The 22,493-nt window shown below is 37.6% G+C and overlaps 1 protein-coding gene across 6 annotated transcripts in view; it reads left to right on the top strand.

Annotated features, from left to right (window-relative positions):
- Phtf2 (putative homeodomain transcription factor 2) overlaps window positions 1-22,493 on the top strand; it is a 121,921-nt gene that overhangs the window by 76,397 nt on the left and 23,031 nt on the right. For all 6 annotated transcript variants that reach the window (XM_036181239.1, XM_036181244.1, XM_036181243.1 and 3 more), the window contains exons 6-8: window positions 2,229-2,394; window positions 3,553-3,717; window positions 19,082-19,268. In XM_036181239.1, coding sequence (XP_036037132.1) covers window positions 2,229-2,394; window positions 3,553-3,717; window positions 19,082-19,268 — 518 coding nt within the window. The remainder of the gene's footprint in view (window positions 1-2,228; window positions 2,395-3,552; window positions 3,718-19,081; window positions 19,269-22,493) is intronic.

Raw genomic sequence — 22,493 nt, 5'->3', positions numbered from 1 at the left:
GCCACCTCTGACAGCCTGGTTCCTGAATGGTATCATGTCAGAGGGAGCCACCCTCCAAAAGTTGTCCTCTGACCCAGAGAGAGGGAAAGAGGATTTTAATTAGATGAGAACTTTTTACCCCTACATAGATACACACTTGTCTTTGTGTAGCTGATGCTGACGTTGAACTATGTATGGCTTTAGCTTCCTGAGCTAGGATTGTCACTGGAGGGCGTCATGCCTGGCACATCCTTTTATTTATTTATTTGTCTGTCTGTCTGTCTATCTATCTATCTATCTATCTATCTATCTATCTATTTTGGTTTTTCGAGACAGCATTTCTCTGTAGCTTTGGAGCCTGTCCTGGAACTTGCTTTGTAGCCCAGGCTGGCCTTGAACTCACAGAGATCCACCTGCCTCTGCCTCCCGAGTGCTGGGATTATAGGCGTGCACCGCCGCCGCCACCACCACCCAGCTATTTATTATTTTTAATACCACTTCTGCAAATTAATTTTTCTTGTATAAAATAAGGATTTTTTCTGTGCCTTTTACTACTGTGATCTGATCTATCCTTATTTTATATCAAAACTTTCATTTATACCATAAACTCTTTTAAGTCTTTCTCAGATCCTTATTTAATGTCTACAGTAGCCCAGCAGAGTAAAAAGACTATTACATGTTTAGCTATATAGATGTGGCACTTAAAAATGAAGGCCTCAGTCCTCACTTCTCTCCTGAGTAGTGTCACAGAACATGTAGTCACCAGGAGTTCACATCTAAGCATTCTGACTCCATGGCTGCAAATCTACTGTGTTGTCTCCCAGCGTTCTATTACAGTCTTCCTGTGAAAATGCACTGTGTGACATTTCTAAAATTTCATCGAGTATTATCTAGGTCTTTTGATTTCTTTAAAATGATTTGTAACTTTATATACATGAATGTTTTGCTTGCATATCTGTGCACCACGTGCATGCCTGGTGCCACAGAAGCCAGAAGTGAGTGTTAGATCCCTTAGAGCTGGAGTTACAGATGGTTTAAGTGTCTATGTGGGTGCTGGGAATTGAACGTGGTCTTCTGCATGGAATAATAAGTGTTATTAACTGCTGAACCATCTCTTTAGCTCTGTATCTTAGGATTTTGGTTAGGAAAAATATCTATTAAAATAAATGTTTACTTTATTTTGTTAAATTATACACATCATGACATTTGCCCATGAATGTAATAATATCTTAAAAGAAACAATAAAACTCTTATGCCCAGAATTATTAATATTGTGGCCACCTACAATTGCATCTGTGCATGAAGTTAAGGAAATAAGCCTGTTTCAGAACATAAGCCTGGTAAAGGTTTATGTCCAGGAAGTCTGAGAATGCAGGAAGGGAAAAACAGGCTTTCTTCTGTTTGTTGGAATGATTAACATTGACTAGGGGTTAGTGATTTTCCTGGGAAATATGTACAAGTTTATTTGTGTTCAAAATCTTAATGGGACAGGACATGTAGCTTAGGTGGTAGAAGCCAGCAAATACAAGGCCCTGGGTTAGATCCACAGCACTACATAAACTGGGAATAATGGTGCACTCCTGTGATCCCACCACTCAGAGAGCAGAGGCAGGAGACTTGGAAGGTTGGAGTTATCCTTGCCTGCTTAGTTTCTGGCTGACATGAGATACACAAGGCCCTCTCTCAGGGGTTAGAAACCAAGCCTTTTGTAGCTTTATTAGACACTTACTAAAAAAACTTCTTATTATGTGTAGCAAAATAAATGTACTTGAAATTAGTGTGATTTTTTTTTTTATTGTAACCTAACCAAAAATGACCTTAGATTTGAATTCATACAGTCACTATAAAGTTGAGTGTGTGTATTTTAGTGTTAAGTGTTATCTTGTTCCAAGATTGTATTTACTACTAAACGCCGTGGTTGGACAGTGGTAAATACTAATAGTCTAAAGAGCTTGTATGGAGTAGTGGTGGTGGTGGTAGTGTGTGTGTGAGACGATATCTCATGGTATTTTCCTGCTGACCTGAAACTTACTTTGTAGACCAGCCTGTCCTTTAACTCACAGAGATCAACCTGCCTCTGGTCTTGAGTGCTGGATTTAAAGGTGTGCACCACCTCTCCTGGCAACATGGAGTAACATTTTAAATTTAGGAAAAGAATTTAGTAAGGAGTATTATAAGAAAAATTTTTAAAGTTTTGAGAAAGTGACTACAGATCTGTATTTCAGTGTGTTTTCTCTCTCCATTTGTAGTTGCTGCAGTAGTATTGTACTGTTCTGCTCCTAGCCCACATGGCATACCTCTAACTGAAGTCATTGGGCCAATATGGCTGATGCTGCTCTTGGGAACTGTGCATTGCCAGATCGTTTCAACAAGAACACCCAAACCTCCTCTAAGCACAGGCGGTAAAAGAAGAAGGTACTGCTTGTCAAAAGTGATCTTTCTAGAGATCTGTTGTTTGGATATGGGATTTTATCTGTGCATGTGCATGCATGTGTGCATATCTGTGTGTGTTTGTGTGCCCACCATGTATGCAGGTACCCATAGAGACTAGAACAGGCATCAGATCCCCTGGAGGTGGAGTTGCAGGTGGCTGGGAACCCCTGTATGTGGGTGCTGGGAACTGAACCTAGGTCCTTTTCAGGAGCAGCAAGGGCTCTTAACCACTGAAGCCTCTCCAACCCTTGGGGTTATTCTTAGCTGCTCTTGACTTCATAGAATACAATGTACTTTACAAAGTTGCTCTTTCAGATAAAACCTAAGCTCTAGAACCAGTTGCCAGATGACCAGTTTTCTGTATGTGGAAAACAGTGTCACATGTCTGTGGGGTTTGTTCTTGTGTAGTAATTTTTGTTTGTTTGTTTTTCTTGAGGTTCATTTCTAGTCAGCAGTACCAATATAGGAGACAAATGTTAGATGGAATGAATTAAATTCTATTGCTTAGATCTTCTGTTTTCAAGATTCTTTGGCAAAAATACAGCCAAGAAAAAAAGACTGTTTATTACATGTTATTTGAAGCTGTTAGATATTGCCTATGGATGAGTAAATATAGTAAGTCTTCCCACTGGCTCTTGAGCACAGTGCAGTTCCATTTTTGAAATGCTTTGGTACAAAGCTTCTTTTGAATATTATTGCTAAGACATTGTAATATTTGGAGTTTAGGTTTGGAGATTTAAGTCCATCTCCTTTTTGAAAGGTAATATCTACATTAGGTAAATAACTTTGCTTATTATTTAGCATGTAATTCTCTCCAATCTAAAAGTTTTCTTCATTACAGAGAAGTAACATTCACATAGGGAAGGAATGCTTTTATAAGTATCTTTCCAGTACAATCCATATAATAGTGTGTACATTCACTGTCAGTGTGAGTATGAGCAAGTAACAGTATCCCTGTATTTATAGAAATTGAACTTGAAATATGTACTTGATCAGTGGTTTAAATTCTGTCCAGTACATTTGAACTTCATTGTATATTAATAAGCTCCTGTGTTTGTCTGTACGTTTTGGAATGTGCTACTGAGAAAATGGTAGTGAAAATTTTAAACTGCCTTCCACTCTCAATCTTTTCTGATAAAGGAAATTAAGAAAAGCAGCCCATTTGGAAGTCCATAGGGAAGGAGACGGGTCTAGTACGACAGATAACACCCAGGAGGGCATGGTCCAGAGCCATGGTGCAGGCACTTCCTACAGTGTTGGCGCTGTCTTCAGAGATCTCTGGCATGCTGCGTTCTTTTTATCAGGGTTTGTATTTATTCAAGGCTTTATATGTCATAAAAATGCTCTATTGTAGATAGTCAATGTTAATGATTTTCAATATTTCAGCCTCATTACACATTTTATTTTGATAACCAAAGTGCTATAGTTTAAGGAGAAATGGGATAAAGTTTATTTGGGGTTATGTGCAAATACATTTATCTCCATAGGAATGAATATATACATATACTAGCAAAGTGTAGTAAAGATCTCTTTTTTCTACTCTCATTTTGTTTCTTTATTTTAACAGATTTTCGTTCATGATATGCAAAAGTTTAATTACTGCAAAGTCAGTTCCTTAAGTATTTCTCAAGACTTTCAGATGAGCAGTTATAAATAGCAAAGTAGATATATTTAGTTATCAGGGAATCTGTTAGTTGTTTTGATTTTTATAATTGATATTGTTATATTATGGACAGCTTTAGACTGGTTTCTTTAGATGTTTACCTTGTTTTTCTACTCAAATGAGACCTAGACTTCAGTTTTCCTTCTGTTGGTCCATAGCATGAAACTGGCTAGGACAGCTAGTCATTGATACTGTAGTGTCCTAATCCCTTGGCACTGACTCTGTTTAGTTATTACAACTGTACATCTAAGTACCTTTAAAACGTTAAACACTTACCAATGTCTCCCTTACGGTTTGGTTTGCCAACATATGACAAACAGTTCCTAGGAGAAATGTTAATTTTTGAAGTCCTGTGCTGAATTCTGAAATCCTAGTGCCCTGTTCTTTGAAGCTTGGTAATTGACTGCAGGAATAGTGCTGACATCGCATCTGAGCCTTAGAGTCCTTTCTGGTGACAGGTGGAAAAGCTGACTATTTCTATGTAGTATCTGAGTCGATGTGGCCCATAGAAGAAGGGATAAAAGCAGCACAGTGCATGACTTCTGGAACTGATAGGGTTTTCTAAAGGTTAGAATGAAAAGGTTTTTTTTAAGTCTTACATTATTATGTCTAAATACATTTTGTTCTTAAAATAAAATACCTTAAAGTCAACTGTCAATTTAAAAATACAGAAATGAACCAAAATGTCTAAGTTTTAGTACTTTAGTTCATTGAATTGTTTCCATTAGGAGTAGCTCCAGTTGAAAAGATTAAATAGGAAATGTTCGATTTTGAGATTGTATTTCTTTAACTCAATAACTATTTCAGAATTCCAGTAAATCCTCAAATTTCTTTCATAGCCTTTAAGATCTAACTATCATGCTACTAAAAAGCAAGCCAACAAATAAGAATGATGGTCTTCTTTTTGAAAATAACTTACATAATAGATTTGGTGAATTCAAAATGGTGACTAGAATGAGACATAGTTAAGATGCCAGATTGATCGACTTTTAGGACTTTTGTCTAGGGTTGGTAATGTTGTTCCATGGTAGAGCACCTGCTTAAAATGTGAGCAGGAACCTGGTTGGATATCTAGCACCGCAGGCAGGGGTGAGTGTGTATGTGGAGATAGGCACCTCTATTTATAGTTTATAACACTAAATGGAAGTTAAATATTTCATACATTGATTTTATTTACAGAATTAAGAATACTGCATAATATAAGTTTAGTCTTACCAAACAATTTCGGTACAAGTATTAGAATTTGGCCTTCTCTGAATATAGTTGTAGTTGAGTCATTTACACTGTAAAGCAGTTACTCAGCTATCTTCTACAGACAAGAATAGAAGAGGTTTGCTTGTCAGTCTATCCTAGATTGTTAAGGCTGCTGATGGGCATAGCTAGTTATCTCATTCAACTCTGTGAACACACTAGATTTAGACAGGGCTGATCTTATGAGCAAGTTTTTAAAAAGCTGTACCAACTTGTGGGTTAAAGTTTTCAATATGAAAAATGTTTGTTTTATGATTTATTATAGTATAATCTCTTATTTCTCAAAGGAAGTAACGATATTAAACAAGTATATTTTAAGGTTCTTCCCCCTCCCCCAGAATAGCGTTGACACAGGACTTCTTCATCTTAACTACCAAACAATGCATTGTAGAAAATTCTAGATGTCCCACCATCCACAAATTATAAAGAGGTAGGACTGTGAGCCTTGGCCCTGACAGTGAGATTTTGCATTTTTTTTATGCATAGATTTTTTTTTTCTATTTAAAAATCCCATTCATAAAATAGCTGATTTCATCTCTTAATAAAAACCGTATTTATTAAGTACTAGTCAGACTAGGTATTGTGCTACTTGCTGGGAACAAAACACTGAAGCTGATGACCTAGTAGAGGTAAGATGCATACAATCCACCAAAACAGAGTACTATAACTATAAATGTATAATATAATGTAAATATCAAGAGGACAGAGGTGGATGTTAGAAGTGCCCTGTGAAGGAGTGACCTCCTTTATATTTTAGGTGAATTTAAGTGAGGCTTAACAAGTGATGGATACAATTAGTTCTTGGAAAATGGGTAATTTCTTTAAGTTGTTTCAATAATTAATTTATGGAACCTTATGAAATAAAAAAGTTTCTGGTTAGCAAGAGAAACTGACAGAGCAAATAGCCCACAGACCTGGAGAAACCTTTCCAGTTAATCCTCCCACAGGGGTTGATGTCTAGAGTGTAACTGCCAGTTGGTAAATTCCATGAAATGACCAGTCAGTTCTCCAAAGAAGAAACAAATAACCAATTATTTTTATTCTTAAATTCATTATTCTTTGCCACTAGGGAAAGGCAAACTAAAACCACTAAGTTCCCCTCTCACTCCCGTCAGAATGGCCGTCAATACAACAACAAATGATTCCAAATCTGTGGGGAATGAAGATCCCTTCTTTACGGTTGATAAGAGTGTTAGCTAGTGCAGCCACTATGGAAATCAGTGTGGAGGTTCCTTGCAAAATTAAAAATAGAATTACTGTGTGATTCAGCTGTACCACTCCTGGGCATGTTTTCAAGGAACGTAACCTCATTTCATAAAGGTACTTGAACATCCATGTTTATAGCTGCATTATTCACAGTAGCAGAAATGGAGTCAGCCACATGTCTGTCAATAGAAGAGTGGATAACAAAAGTGCCATTCATTCATAATGACATTTGGAGAAAAATGGATGGAGGAAATTCAAAGGATTGTATTAAGTGAGGTGACCCAGTCTCAAGATAAAAATTGCATATTCTGTCTCATATGTGGATTCTAACTTTTGGAATTTATATGAATTAAGGGATTGTAAAGTGGATATGGACTATAAAATGAGGTGAGAGACCACAGGAGAGAAAAAGAGACATTGAGAAGACGGTGGGGGATGAAAGGTTACATGGACATGACAGTAATCTCCTGTTGTACAGCTTTCACCTTCTTGGCTGAGTGGCCTTTGATTTTTGTCTGAATCAATGGTGTTTTTATATGGTTATTTTCCCAACTCCATTACTACTCCTTCATTTTTTAGCTGGCAGTTTGCTTCAAGGTGACACCTCTCCTTATTTACTCAGGAATCTCTGTTTTGTTACGTACTCATCATTTATTTCAGTGACTTAATTGACAAGTCCATATTATCTTCTGAACTAACACCAGAATATTCCTGATTCAGCTTTTTCATCCTCGGCTCCAGCCCTGAAATTAGCCATTTCTTCAGGGAGAATGATGTTCAGAAACCAAAATCTGGATGCAAGATGCTAGTGGGGTGCTCAGAGTGGACACACTTTTACAGGGTGTGCTATTCAACTCTGTGCCTATTTAGATAAAGCATGCCCATTGTAATATATGAAATAGGTATAGTTCTGTACCTGCTTACACGTGTGTGTGCTAGCTATGAATTTTCAGTGATACTCCAAGCCCCAATACCACTCAGTGCATTCTTTTTCTTTCCTTTTTTTCTTTAAATGTGTACAGGTGTTTTATTTGCATGCATGTCTGTGCACAGCTTGCTTGCAGTGCTTACAGAGGCACTAGAAGAGGGCACTCAATCCTTTGGAACTGGAGTTACAGACAGCTGCCCTGTGAGTGCTGGCATCTAATCCCAGCTCTTAGAAGAGCAAACATTGCACTTAACCACTGAGCCATCTCTCCAGTCCTGTTCTTTTTTCTGTTTCTGTATCTCCTTCATCAGCATCACCCCGATTGGCATCATTCTCAGTATGTTTACACACACAGTGAATCTTCTGTGTGTGTCCTGTCTTTTGTTCTATCAGGATGCATATGGCATTCTGCTGCATGCTGTTCCCCAAATTACCCGTCACTGGTTGTTGCTGGCTTCCTCTGCTGTTCTTTTCTAGTCTTTCAAGCACCAGACTGCCTGTTTGTATTTTTAGCTGCGAAGGTGGTGCTTCCATTTATTATTTTCTAATTACCATTACGGCTAGTTTAGTGATTTATCTGCATTTGGTTAATAAGAAACATCACAGAGCTACCAACGCTTAGTAATGCACTAATCTTAGGCATCTCCTCTGTGTCACAGTACTCTGAGAAAAAGCAACTCAGAGATTGGGAAGGAGCATAAAGGAAGGGAGGTGTTGATATGTGACTAGAAGGTATTATGTGGAGTGTAGATGTAACCGGCTTGTTAAATAAGAAACACAGAACCAATTGCAGAGTTAAAAACCACGAGGTCAGAGCAAGAGCGGAAAACCTTACCCGTCACTGCTTCTGCTGTTCTTCCTCTCCGCAAGAGAGCTACCTCTTTGTGTCCTATCTTTTTTATAGATTTTCTGTTCTGTTTTCTCATTGGTTGTAAACCCAGCCACATGACCTCCTCGTCACTGCCTGTTTGTACAGACCTCCAGGTCTTCTATGGTTGGTATTGAGATTAAAGGCATGTGTCTGCTATGCTGGCTATGTCCTTGAACACACAGAGATCTACCTAGCTCTGCCTCCCAAGTGCTGGGATTAAAGGCGTGCACCACTACCACCCAGCTTCTGCTCTGGCTTGCTCTGACCTCAAGGCAACTTTATTAACATACAAATAAAATCACATTTCAATACAAATAAAATATCACTGTATTTCCCCTTTTCTATTTTAATAAAAAGAAAAAAAGGAAAAAGTTATAACTAATATAAGAAAAACTATATGCAAAGTACAATAACTATATATACCATATATACAAACAAAAATACCTAAACAATGTCTAGTCCATTTGCATTTGACATATTCAGAGAAAACAATTCCATTATCTATCCTATTTTGGTAAGTCCAGAATGTTGTACCTGATTCACTTTTTATCCTAACTTATATTGCTAACGGAACTGTCTTATAACGTCTTTCAAATTTACACACTTACAGCTCTTAGTGAGTTTTTCTGAAATCCTTAACAAAGATAATTATAACTATAACTAAATGATCTTCAACTCCCTCAGAGACCCAAGAAGGAAATAATACTACCTAATAAAAAATAAAAACAGGAAATGCATGCAAGCAGCGTCCAAAAAAAAAAAATGTGAGTTGACAGAAACAGCCAGTTGCCTGGACAGTCACCTGAGGTTTCTCCGCAGTGTTGGGGCATCATCTTCAGCCTATAGGCTTAGTGTACTCTTTTGTGAACTAGGATGTACACAAGGTCAACAGTTTGACCTCACATTTGGCGAGAGCAGTCCATGTACCAGAAACACCTGAATTCCATTAGTGTCATGTCATGATTCAGGATTTTAAATTCTGGAAATTATTGATGTTTTTTCAGTTCAGCTGTCCATTCTTCTTGGCTATGTGTGTGTGGCTTCATCTCAGCATCCCGTTCTTCTCCTCATCCCTCTATTAAATGCCAGTCTACTATTGAGAGGGGTGAGCTTAGTTATTCTTCAAGAATAACTGTTTCATCTGCTGTTCCATTACACATCAGAAGCCATCGGCCCACTCCCTGTTCAGCTGCCTTTGAAGAAAAGGGCATGGTACCTTTTACAGATTGCAAAGGTCACTCACTTCAGGGATGGTGCCATATTGTCCTGGCTTCAGAAGATGCCCTTTGATAAAGCCACAACCACACTTGTTTTGGCAAGAATCGGTAGTCCTTTGTTTCATGTCCTGTCTGTCCTGTTTGTCAGCAGTTGATTCGAGGATACTTTGTTGTCCAGTGGCTAACTTTTGCCACAATGAAAGTTAACTCCATATGCAGTTTCTTCAATGCCCATATTTTCTCTGAAGTAGATTGGTACTGCCAGGAGCCGACATGTCTCATAGTCACAGCAAAAAAGAAAAATTCCTAAGTTATTAAAACATTTTAAATGACATATTCTGTAGATCTCTGAAGGGTTTGAAGATGACCTGTCTATCTAAAATATATGTTTGATCTTGAAAACACACCTAATATGACTACAAGTTCAATTGTAATGTCTAACCACTAACTTTCACTTCTATATATCCAAATAGTTGGTAATAATAACATTCAAGGATTAGCAAATTGCATTACATTGTTAAATGAATGGTATAAATACAATATCTTCAGCAAGATTAGAAATATGTATATGGCATATTCTAACAATCTCAATCTCAATAATAATAATAATTTGTATACAATATAAAACAATCCAATCCAATATAAAGTATTTAAAACTAGTAATTGTCTTTTTCTTTTTCCCTTTTTTTTTAAACAAGCACCTTTTGCCTAGCCCTTTTCCTAACCCTTAACAACAACTTGTAACCAACCCTCCTAAACAATGAAAACTATCCCAGACCCAAAACCCATGAAAAGACAAAAAAACCACCCACCCCACACGACCCCTTTGGGAATGTGGGCATCATATTCTTAAAATTGCTTCCTGCTGGGTACGGGCGAGGTTATCTTTATTCTGAAAAGAAAAAATTTGGGTTAATTGACAAATTCTAGGAAAGGTAACTATATTCTTTGTTATCCATAATGCCAAAGTTCAGGGTTTATCTCAAGTCCTTATTCAAGTAGTCTTTGAAACTGGATCATCTCAGCTAGACATCTCAGAATTGCTCTAAGCACTTTGTAGTCCAAAGCTGATCTGTAGATGATGTTTGTCAGCTTAGTGATATTATTTTCCATGTGGAATTGTCATTGTGGGGGCCCCATCTTCTTCCTGGAGATTTCAGTTGATGTTAGGCCTGGCCGTGATTTCCTGCAGAAAACTGAAAAGAGACTCGAACACAAAGACATGTATAGGCAGCTAATCGAAGCCTTTTCTCTAGAATTAATTAGTACTCTATATGACCATTATTATCTTAACAAAGTTTAAAATATATATAGATATATATATATATATATATATATATATATATATATATATATATATATATATATATATATATATCTTGTATATTTTGATATAAAATTCATACTTTAAGAAAAGTTTAAAGAATCAGAATAGAATCAAAGAATTGAGATTAGTAATAGAATAGTCCCTTAATTAATTTGGATTTTGTTGTTTGGTTTTTTTTTTCCTGTCCCATGTCAGAAGATGGCTCTTTCTTTTGGTATGATACAGGGAGTTTTCATTTTCCTTTTAACAACATGCTTGAGTTTAAAGGAGGAGAGAGCCATTCTCCAACTCCAAAGTCAGCTTTAAACTTTAATTGAACTGGGACTACAAGAAGACCAATAGTATTAATTTTTTAGAGAAGAGCAGAAACAAACATTTAGGAAGATTTATGAAATTTTGTAGATGATATACCAATATGCCATTTTACTCTTTTTCCTGGGACAGATGATTTGTCCTTTTTCTTCATGAGTTGTCTCATTTGTCCAGTGTTCTTCAGATTCCTTAGCCTTCATTTTCCTAAAAGACAAAAACAAAAACCCTTCCCTAAGACTAATTTTGGGGAGGTTCCCTTTTGGCAAGTTACATCTGATTAAATGAAAAGGCATGTATTAATGGTATAAGTGAGTTTAAGCTGGATGGTCATGTTGGTTGATGAACTATCACCTCCTCTAATTAAGAGGTCTCTCTTGTTCAAATCAAACCTTTATCAGTTTTGATGGTACCCACAGCTTATCTTCTCCTGCAGAAACAAAAGCAAAACCTCATCCCCAACGTAACACATACCCTGGTTTCCATTCTGAGGTCAGCACATCCTTGAAGTATATAGGCTGATTTAATTCTGTAGTTTTTTCTATTAACCAATGTCTCTCTGCAGCTGTTGTTCCTTTCTCATTAGCATTGAGAAAATTCAAAGTTAATAGAGCATTGTGCAGTCTATTTCTGGGGGTTTTTGTTACCCCTTTCTGTTTATTTATCATGTCCTTTAGAGTTCTGTTGGATCATTCTATAACTGCTTGGCCTGTAGGATTATGTGGTATACCTGTAATATGCTTTATACTATAATAAGCAAAAAACTGTTTCATTTTAATAGAGACATATGCTGGAGCATTGTCAGTTTTAATTTGCGCAGGTATACCCATGATGGCCATAACTTCTAGCAAATAAGTGATTACAGAATCAGCTTTTTCAGAACTCAAAGCAGTCGCCCATTGAAATCCTGAATAAGTATCGATAGTATGGTGTACATTTTCAATTTTCCAAATTCCGCAAAGTGAAACACATCCATCTGCCAGATTTCATCCTCTGAGTACCCTTTGGGTTACATCCTGCTGGTAATGGTGTCTGATTATAGAAGGAACAAGTAGGACATTTCTTTACAATTTCCTTGGTTTGTTGCCAGGTTATGGAAAAATCCTTTTTTAAACCTTTACTATTGACATGATGTTTCTTATGAAATTCTGAGGCCTCCAGCACATTTCCTATCAATAATTTATCGGTCTCATGATTACCTTGTGCTAGAGGGCCTGGCAGACCAGTATGGGATCGGATGTGAGTTATATATAAAGGATGACTCCTTTCACTGATTGTATCTTGTAATTGAATAAATAGTGAAGTTAATTCTGAAGCATCAGGGATAAATTCTGCAGTCTCAATATGTAATACCACTCTTTCAGCATACTGAGAGTCAGTAACTATATTGAGAGGTTCTAAAAAATCCATTAGTACCAACAGAATAGCATACAATTCTGATTTTTGAACTGAATTATAAGGACTTTGAACCACTTTACTTTAATTTTCTGATTTGTTACCTGCCTTTCCTTGTTTGTTGGCATCTGTATAAAATGTCCGAACTCCAGATATGGGTTTTTCACGTACAATTCGAGGTAAGATCCAATCAGCTCTCTTTATAAGATCAATTCTATTGCTTTTAGGATATTTGCTGTTAATTTCTCCCAAAAATTACTGCAAGCTCTTTGCCAAGGTTCACTTTCTGTCCATAATTTTTCAATGTCCTCTTTAGTTAAAGGTACAACAATTTCTGCTGGGTCTATTCCTGCTAATTGACGAAGTCTCAATTTTCCTTTCAAAATTAAGTCAGAGATTTTTTCCACATAAGTTTTTAATTTTTTATTTGGTTTATTTGGTAAAAATATCCATTCCAATATAATATCTTCTCTCTGCATTAATATTTCTGTAGGAGAATGCCTAGAAGGTAAAATAACCAAAATGCAATCCAGCTTTGGATCAATATGATCCACATGTCCTTCTTGTACTTTTTTTTTTTTTTTTTTTTTTAATCAAGGCCAATTCTTTCTCAGCTTCAGGAGATAATTCTCTTGGACTATTTAAGTCCTTGTCACCTTCTAAGGTTTTGAACAAATTATTCAGTTCATCATTTTTTACCCCAACAATAGTTCGTAGATGAGAAATGTCCCCAAATAATCTTTGAAAGTCATTAAGAGTCTGTAGGTTATCTCTCCTAATTTGCACTTTTTGAGGTCTAATTTTTTGTAGCTCTATTTTATATCCTAAATAATTAATAGAATCTCCTCTTTGTATCTTTTCGGGAGCAATTTGTAATCCCCAGCAAGGCAATATTTTCTTTACTTCTTCAAACATTTTTTCTAAAGTATCTGCATTTGAGTCAGCTAGTAAAATATCATCCATATAATGATAAATTATAGATTTAGGAAATTTTTTACGTATCACTTCCAAGGGCTGTTGTGCAAAATATTGGCACAGGGTTGGACTATTCAACATTCCCTGTGGGAGGACTCTCCATTGAAATCTTCTAAGCGGTTGAGAATTATTGTAAGTAGGCACCGTGAAAGCCAATCTTTCTCTGTCTTTTTCTTGTAGGGGTATTGAAAAGAAACAGTCTTTTAAATCGATAACTATGAGAGGCCATCCTTTAGGTAACAGAGTAGGCAAAGGAATTCCAGACTGTAGAGAGCCCATTGGCTGAATTACTTTGTTAATTGCTCTAAGGTCTGTTACCATTCTCCATTTACCAGATTTCTTTTTAATAACAAATACAGGAGAATTCCATGGGCTAGTAGATTCTTCAATATGCTGAGCATTTAACTGTTCTTCTACCAGCTCTTCTAAACCCTGGGGTTTCTCTGTTGTTAAAGGCCATTAATGAACCCATACAGGCTTGTCTGTTAACCATTTTAAAGGTAGAGCTGTTGGTGTCTTTGGAAGATCATCAGTTTTTGTGCCCTGTTCTAGTATAATATGGATGGCTGGTGACCACTCATTAGAATAATACCTTCTAATATTTCTCTCAGAAACATATGCTAGTTTATGATTTATTTCTGAGATTGGAGGGATGTTAATCTGAGTATTCCATTGTTGTAACAGGTCTCGACCCCACAGGTTCATGGCTATGTTAGCCACATATGGTTTTAATCTTCCTCTCTGTCCTTCTGGGCCTATACATTCAAGCCATCTTGCACTCTGTTTCACTTGAGATAATGTTCCAATTCCTAACAGTTGAACATTTACCTCCTGAAGAGGCCAAGATGGATGCCAAAATTCTGGTGCAATTATGGTCACATCAGCACCTGTGTCTACCAGACCAGACAACAAAACACTATTTATTTTTATTGTTAATTGTGGTCTTTGTTCATTTATAGAAGTTTGCCAAAAAATTTTCTTTATGGTCTCTCCTGAATTCTCTGTTCTCTCTGTCTCAGTTGTTCCATTACTCTGAGTAGCCTGGTTTATTCCAATAGGCATTTGGTCATTTAACTGCTCTGAGTAGGGTTCTCCTCTATGACTGCAGGAAAGGTCTGAACTGGATTCACTGTAGGGGCCTGCCTGAGGCCCCACTGGGAATTTCCCGAAGACTGAGGCAAAGTATTACCTTGTCTGTCCCTTGTTGATCTACATTCATTGGTCCAATGTCTTCCCTTACCACACCTTCTACATACTCCTGAAGGAAGGGGCATTCTGTTGCCATTGTTCCTTGAAGAAACATTGTTTCTAGAAGTGCCCTGTTTACAGTCCCTTTTCAAATGTCCTTGTTTTCCACATCCAAAACATCTGACATTCCTCAAACCTCTTGAAATTGCTTCTCCTACCCACATATTTTCTTGATCATGAACCTCAACATTAACCGTGTCTCTAATCCAATCTTCCAAGGGTGCAGATCTTGCCTTTAACAGCCTGATTATTCTCTTGCATGCTGCATTTGTGTTCTCAAAAGCCAAAGATTCAATTATTATCTGGCTAGCTTCTGAATTCTCTTTACTACTGAAGTTAGTCTTTGTAAGAAATCTGTGAAAGATTCTTTGGGCCCTGTATAACCTTTGTAAATGACTCAGTTTTCTTTCCTGGTTCCTCAACTCTGTCCCATGCATTCAAGGCTGCCATTCGACATAGAACTATAGTTTGGATATCATATAAACATTGTGTTTCTACTGCAGCATATTGGCCTTCTCCAACAAGCTGATCCTGGAAGATTTGTATACCTCTATCCCTACATTGTTTTGCTATGTTTTTAGCTTTCTCTTTGAACCACATTTGCCACTGGAGCTGCTGTCTGGGTTCCAGAACCACTTGTGCCAGCTCCCGCCAGTCCTGTGGTATAATCCTATTATAAGTTGACCAGGAGTTTAACATTTGCTTTACATATGGAGAATGCATGCCATAAGATACTATTGCTTCCTTAAACCTTCGTTAGTCTTAACATTTCAATTGGGGTCCAAATATTTTGTGTATTCACTTGACCGGGTTGCTGTTGTATGGTTCCCGGATAAATTAAGGGTGATTGTGTGAAAACAGGCTTTCTTTTTGTATGTAACCTTATAATCCAATCCTGAAACAACTTTACTGTTAATTTCTTCTGTCTGAATCTGAATTTCTCTATAATTCATTTTAACAGGTTTTTCTGAAATTTTTATCCTGGCACTTAAATTGACCATCTTTTTAAATAGTAAAATATAGATAAGAAGATTAATAATGTACATAATTCCATCAACATTAATCTTCTCATATAGTTGTTCCATTATCAGACTGCCTAAAATTTCAAACAAAGCCCAATTTTCTTCCAATGTACACATAAAACCCATTTTTTTTAAAATGTGGGGAAAAAAATCTCTTTTAAATAGTTTCCTTTAAAATATCTGATATAAATGACTTACCAATTCTGCGTAGAACAGTAGAAATCCGAGGGAATTTCAAAACAGCTACCTAGCATCCGAGGTGGGAATCCAGAGAGAGAGAGAGAGAGAGAGAGAGAGAGAGAGAGCAAGAAAGTATAGCCACGTTCTGGCTAAAAGCTTGAATCCAACTGCTTCAATGTTCCAGTTTGAGCTGAGTCGAGCCTGGGCTCTGGCTTCCTTAAGCTCTGACCGACCACGTGCACTGGCGTTTCAGCCAAAAGCAGTCTATCTGCAGTTGTGTGTACGTAGCACTGGCTTTTTAAGCAAGTAACTCCAGCTGTGGCGGTAACTGCTTGTAGCTAAGGTAGGTTGGGCCTGAGTCCTAAGCTGAGCTAGGCCTGGGTTAGGCCGGGGCTAGGCCGGAGCTAGGGAGCCGGGCCCGCCCAGGCGGGAAGCCGGACCCACTGCCTAGGCAAGCGGTTTTTTAGTGAATTCTTGCCACGTTGGGCGCCAATTGTAGATGTAACTGGCTTGTTAAATAAGAAACACAGAACCAATTGCAGAGTTAAAAGCCACAAGGTCAAAGCAAGAGCAGAAAACCTTACCCGTCACTGCTTCTGCTGTCCTTCCTCTCCGCAAGAGAGCTACCTCTGTTTCCCATCTTTTTTTATAGATTTTCTGTTCTGTTTTCTCATTGGTTGTAAACCCAGCCACATGACCTCCTCGTCACTGCCTGTTTGTACAGACCTCCAGGTCTTCTATGGTTGGTATTGAGATTAAAGGCGTATGTCTGCCATGCTGGCTGTGTCCTTGAACACACAGAGATCTACCTAGCTCTGCCTCCCAAGTGCTGGGATTAAAGGCGTGCACCACTACCACCCAGCTTCTGCTCTGGCTTGCTCTGACCTCAAGGCAACTTTATTAACATACAAATAAAATCACATTTCAATACAAATAAAATATCACTGTAGTGAAGTGTGTTCTGCTGGCACTCATTTCCCTACTTTCCCTGCCCATCTTAGGAAAAAGCATCCTGACTAGGAAGGAGATCCTCACTGGGCTCCAGTGGAGTTCCACTTCACTCTGATGTTCTCAGGTACTGTTGCTCCCAGACCTGTATCTTTGGTAACTTGATGCTCTTAGGATTCTGTCTCCTTAAGTACACTTACCTTGCTTTCTGTCTGATTCATGTTTCTACGTCCTAGTTGTCTTCCCTTTCTCTTCTCAATTCAGTTTAGTTTCCACCAGCCTTCAGGAATACCTCTCCAACATACTATGACTTTATTTGAATTTCAAGTCACTTCCCTTTTTTAATCAACATGTGCATATTGTATAATGTTAAAGAGAAGTGAAGGGATTCATTGATAACCTAATATTCTTCCGTAGGTTGAGAAGGTATAAGGTACCTTTGTGCCTTTCCTTGATTCTTATGTCCCCTCCCCTTTCCACCGTAACCTATTGTCTTGATCATCTTCATTCCAAGGCTCGTTTTCTCTTGGATTTCCATGTCGCTGGGGATCACATAGGAAGCGTTAGGTTGGGCTTTTAAGTCTTGCAACTCTCTGTTTATGTATTCTGAATATAAAGTATTGGAACCATATAGGGCGTATGGAAATACAGTCTGCCTGTTTCTGTTAGGAGTTCTATAGGAGAAGAGCAAGAAGGAGGGGGCGTCTTTGTGTAAGAGAAAAACTTTCTGTTTGGCAGAATTGTTAGACAAAATCCTAATAGGTAGTTTCTGAAAACGGGTCACTGGAAGTACTGTGAAGAACATAAATCGTTTCATATTTTGGGACTATTTTTGTATTGTTGTTGGCTTCAAACTACTACGTTATTTCATCTGTAACTTCTTTGTGTTATTCCTTGATCCAAAATCAGCATTTGTAATAGGTAGTTCTCAAGACGTTTTAACTGATTGAAATTAATTTTAAAAGGTTTATTAGCATACAAGGTCCACTGGCTTTTTGAACAGTGTTTGAGTAGGTTCTTCATCCCACTGCTTTGCCACCACCTGTTTACCTCCCCTTTTGCAGCATCTCCCACTGAGACTCTTCCCCGCTCACCATCCGTGTGTGCTCTTGCCCACCTTCTGCTCAGTTCCGAAGCAGATTCCTGTGAAACTCTGTCACTGGAGTGTAGAGGGCATTGAAAACACTATTTACATGAAAGCACTATACTAATTTAGTTTCCTTTTCCTATAAAGTATGCTCTAGAAAAATTCAAGGGGAGATTTTTTTAAAGTAAAATTACTTTTAAATTGTATTTTAGGATAGACTTAGTCTGCATGGAGCACACTTTCTTTTCTGTGGGACTTACGTTTCTACTAAAGGTTTCTCTTGATAGCTACTTTCACCTGTTGTAGTCCTAAGACTCCTAAAACATTTGCCTGTTAAAAGTCATTATTATTTCTTACATTGTAGTTTATAAATGTTATATTCCTACAAATTAATATCCTTAATTCTGGCCTTGTAGGTTCCATAAATAACATGGTCATTGATTATTTTTTTTACCAGTGATTCTTTTGGTAGGCAAAACATAATTTTATGTTCTCCATTTTTGCTTTGCCAGATTTATATAACCTTATTGATTAAGTGTTCCTTTTTCCATAAATTTTTCTGCTACAAAGGCCTTATGTTTCTCTTGTACATTAAAAGGAACTTATCAAAGAACTTGCATATACCAAAGGTAAAATATTTGGGATTCTTATTAAGTCACTAATTAAAAATTATCTGGATTTACAAAGATAATCTTTTTAAAATAAAAGCTTAAAATATATTAACACTAACAAATTGGGCAAAATTTTCATTCTAGACATTGTTCAAAGACCAGACTAAGAATTATTTGTTAAATTAGGACTTTTCTTTGTGGGTTGCTATTCGTAAAGCCTCATAACCTACTATAAACTGAACTTGGATTTTAAGTTGAATGGTCATTTTATCTAATATTATTTCTCATTTACTTAAAAAAAAAAAGGAGGGGGGAAGCCATTAAAATTTTGAAAAATACCACTTTATATAATTAGCACCAGATTTTAATTTCTATCAACCCATCCAGCATAAGCTAAGCACACATAACATTTCTGTATGCTTTGTTTTTAGGTCAAGGAAAGCAAAGAGCTCCATTGACAAGTCAACGGAGACTGACAATGGATACGTGTCCCTGGACGGGAAAAGGGCTGTGAAAAGCAGTGAGGGCGGCACACCAGACCAGGGGCCTCAGTGTGAGACCATCCGACCGGAAGATGCAGCCTGGGTCACCCCAACTCCACGGACTCTGCCTGCCAAGGTCAGTGTCACTTTTAGAGTTGGTTTGATTTTATGTCTGTTAACATGAGTGGGTATAGAATAGTTTTCTCTGGGATTGGTTCTGTGAACTTTCATAAATAATCGTGATGGCACTAAAAATCAGGTAGGGGTGGTTAAATGATTGTAAGTGTAACCTGGTACATTCTGGATTGAGGGGCTTCATTTTTCCAGAATGTTGAGGCAACTTAGAACTTATGGTCAGTGTTTATTAACCCTCCCCTTCTCTTCCCCATTTCATGTGTGTGTAAGGATGTGCACTGAGCTGAAGACTGCAACTGTTCTAAAAGCTGAGCTAGGCACTGAGTCTTATTCTGTAAGAAAATACCTTATTTTCTCTACATTAATTACATATGTTTTAGTTTACATATGATCTGAAAACAGTTCTTTAAATTAAAATTTTTTGGTTGATTTAGTAGTTATTTATAGGATATAGTGTGCATACAATTAACTTATAACGATTGGATCAAGATAATTGGCCTGTTGACTACAAATGGTTATCATATGTTGGGAACACTGAAAAATCCTTGTCACTGTCTGTTTTGAAATATGCAATAGTTTGTCAACCATAATTAAAGAAACTAGAAGTTATTCCTCCTATCCATTTGTACCTCTGTTCCCCAGCCAGTCTGTTCACCCCTGGTGTAGTAACTACTGCTTCCACCTTGTTTGTCTGTTGTGTGTCATCCTGTGTAGTAATGTTCAGTTTGAGTCTTTCCGTGTCTGACTTATTTCCAGTTCTGTTTCTTTCCCTTCAAATGACAAAATTTTGTTGTATTTATGGACTGAATAACAATCCACTCATCTGTCAGTAATGAGTTGAGGTTTTATTGGTGCTTTTGTGAAAAGTCTTTGTTATTTTTGTTCAAGATTGCTACTCAGGATCTCTCATGGTTCCATATAGATTTTAAGTGTTCTATGTTGTCTGAATGAGACAAGGGTGCCTACTCCACCATTATTTATTATAGTGCTTCAAGCCTTAGCTGCAGTAATAAGACAAGAGAAATTATAAAATGGATTAAAACTGGAAAGGAAAAGTTAAATTTATCTTTATTTGCAGATGGCATTAGTCTGTATTTAAAAGACACCATAGACTCCAACCAGAAAACCTTTAGATCTAATGATCATTTGCAGGATACAAAATTAACATACAGAACTCAGTAACTTTCATATATAGTAACAAGCTTGCTGAGAAATTAGAAGAATATCCCATATATGATAGTTTTGCAGTGAAAACCTAAGATCCCATAAAAAGAAACTGAAGAAGACATTGGCAGTGGAAAGACCTCCTGTGCTCCTGAATTGTGAAAATGGCTAGACTCCCCAAATAATCTGTATTTAATGCAGTCCTCATTAAAACTCCAGGGAAATTCTCCACTGAACAAGGGTGGGGTCCTAAAATTCATAGGGATATGCAAAAGACGATGGATAGCCATAGCATCCTAAGCAAAGGAATACTGCCAGAGACATCATGTTATCTGACCTCAAACTATACCACACCGCCATAGTGAAAAAGCATTATGCTGTTTCCACAAAAACAAACATGTAGACCAGTGGAACATAATAGACCTAGAAATAAACCCGTACAGCTGTAGACACCTCTCTAAACTTAAAAAAATATTTACTTATTTTTTATGTATAATTTATCTTATGTGTATAATTTATATTATTTTATTTTATGTGTATAATTTATTTACCTGTATGTATATATGTGCACCATTTGTATACCTTGTGCTCTCTGAGGTCAGGAGAAGGCATCAGAACCTCTGAAATTAACTAGTTACAGATGTTGTGAGCCACCATGAGGGTGTTGAAGATGAACCTGGGTCCTCTGCAAGAGCAACAAGTGCTCTTAACTGCAGAGCCATCTCACCAGCCCTTGAACGCCTCATTTTTAACAAAGCTGGAAACACTCATTGGAAAACAGCCTTTCAACAAATACTTCTGGAAAAACTGATATCCACCTTCAGAAGAATGAAATTTGATCTGTATCTTTCACCCTGCTCAGAAGTCAGTTCAGCTTTTCAGTGGTGGTGCATGCCTTTAATCCTAGCACTCGGGAGGCAGAGTTCCAAGAGGCAGGATCTCCAAGTTCAAAGCCAGCCTGGTCTACAGAGTGTGTTCAGAATAGCCAGGGCTTCATAGAGAAATCCTGTCTCGAAATGCTCCCTCCCCAAAAAAAAGTCAGTTCAAAATGGATCAAAGATCTTAATTTAAAACATGAAAAAATAAAAGTATCAGGGGAAAATACTTCAGGATATAGGTATAGGCAAGAACCTTTTTTTTATTATAACCCAAGAAGCTCAGGAAATAACTCTAAAGAGTTGACAGATGAAAACACATATAATTAAAAAGCTTGTGCACAATAAAAGCAGAGTGAACAGAGAGCCTCTAGAACTGGAGAAATCTTGGCCAGCTGTGCTTCAGATTATAGATTACTACCTAGAGTACATAAATCTGCCCTCCCCATACTGCAGATGATAGGTTACTACCTGGAGTACAGAAATCTGCAGCCCCACTCTGTATTTCAGATGATCAGTTACTACCTGGGGTATGTTGTTCTGTCCCCATACTGCAGATGATAGGTTACTACCTGGAGTACATAAATCTGCAGCCCCACTCTGTATTTCAGATGATCAGTTACTACCTGGGGTATGTTGTTCTGTCCCCATGCTGCAGATGATAGGTTACTACCTGGAGTACATAAATCTGCAACCCCACTCTGTATTTCAGATGATCAGTTACTACCTGGGGTATGTTATTCTGTCCCCATGCTGCAGATGATAGGTTACTACCTGGAGTACATAAATCTGCCCCCCCCACTCTGTATTTCAGATGATCAGTTACTACCTGGGGTATGTTATTCTGTCCCCATGCTGCAGATGATAGGTTACTACCTGGAGTACATAAATCTGCCCCCCCCCAACACCAAACCCAAACTACCAGTCAGTGGGCCAAGGATGAATAGAAGACACACAGATAGCAATAAATAGTCCTAAAAGTAGACAATATCCGTAGCTACTGTGGATACTTTAAAAACAGCCAAACATAGCCAAGCTCGGGGAATCCTGCTGAAGAGAGGAAGGGAGGATTATAGGAGCCAGAGGAGAGGGGTCAAGGACATCACAAGAAAACCCAGAGAATCAACTAACCTGGGCTCATAGGAGCTCACAGAGAATGAACTGACAACCAGGGAGCCTGTATTGGA

This window comes from Onychomys torridus, chromosome 3, assembly GCF_903995425.1.
Source record: "Onychomys torridus chromosome 3, mOncTor1.1, whole genome shotgun sequence".
Taxonomy (NCBI): Eukaryota; Metazoa; Chordata; class Mammalia; order Rodentia; family Cricetidae; genus Onychomys; species Onychomys torridus.
This window is presented reverse-complemented; position numbering and strand designations above follow the sequence as displayed.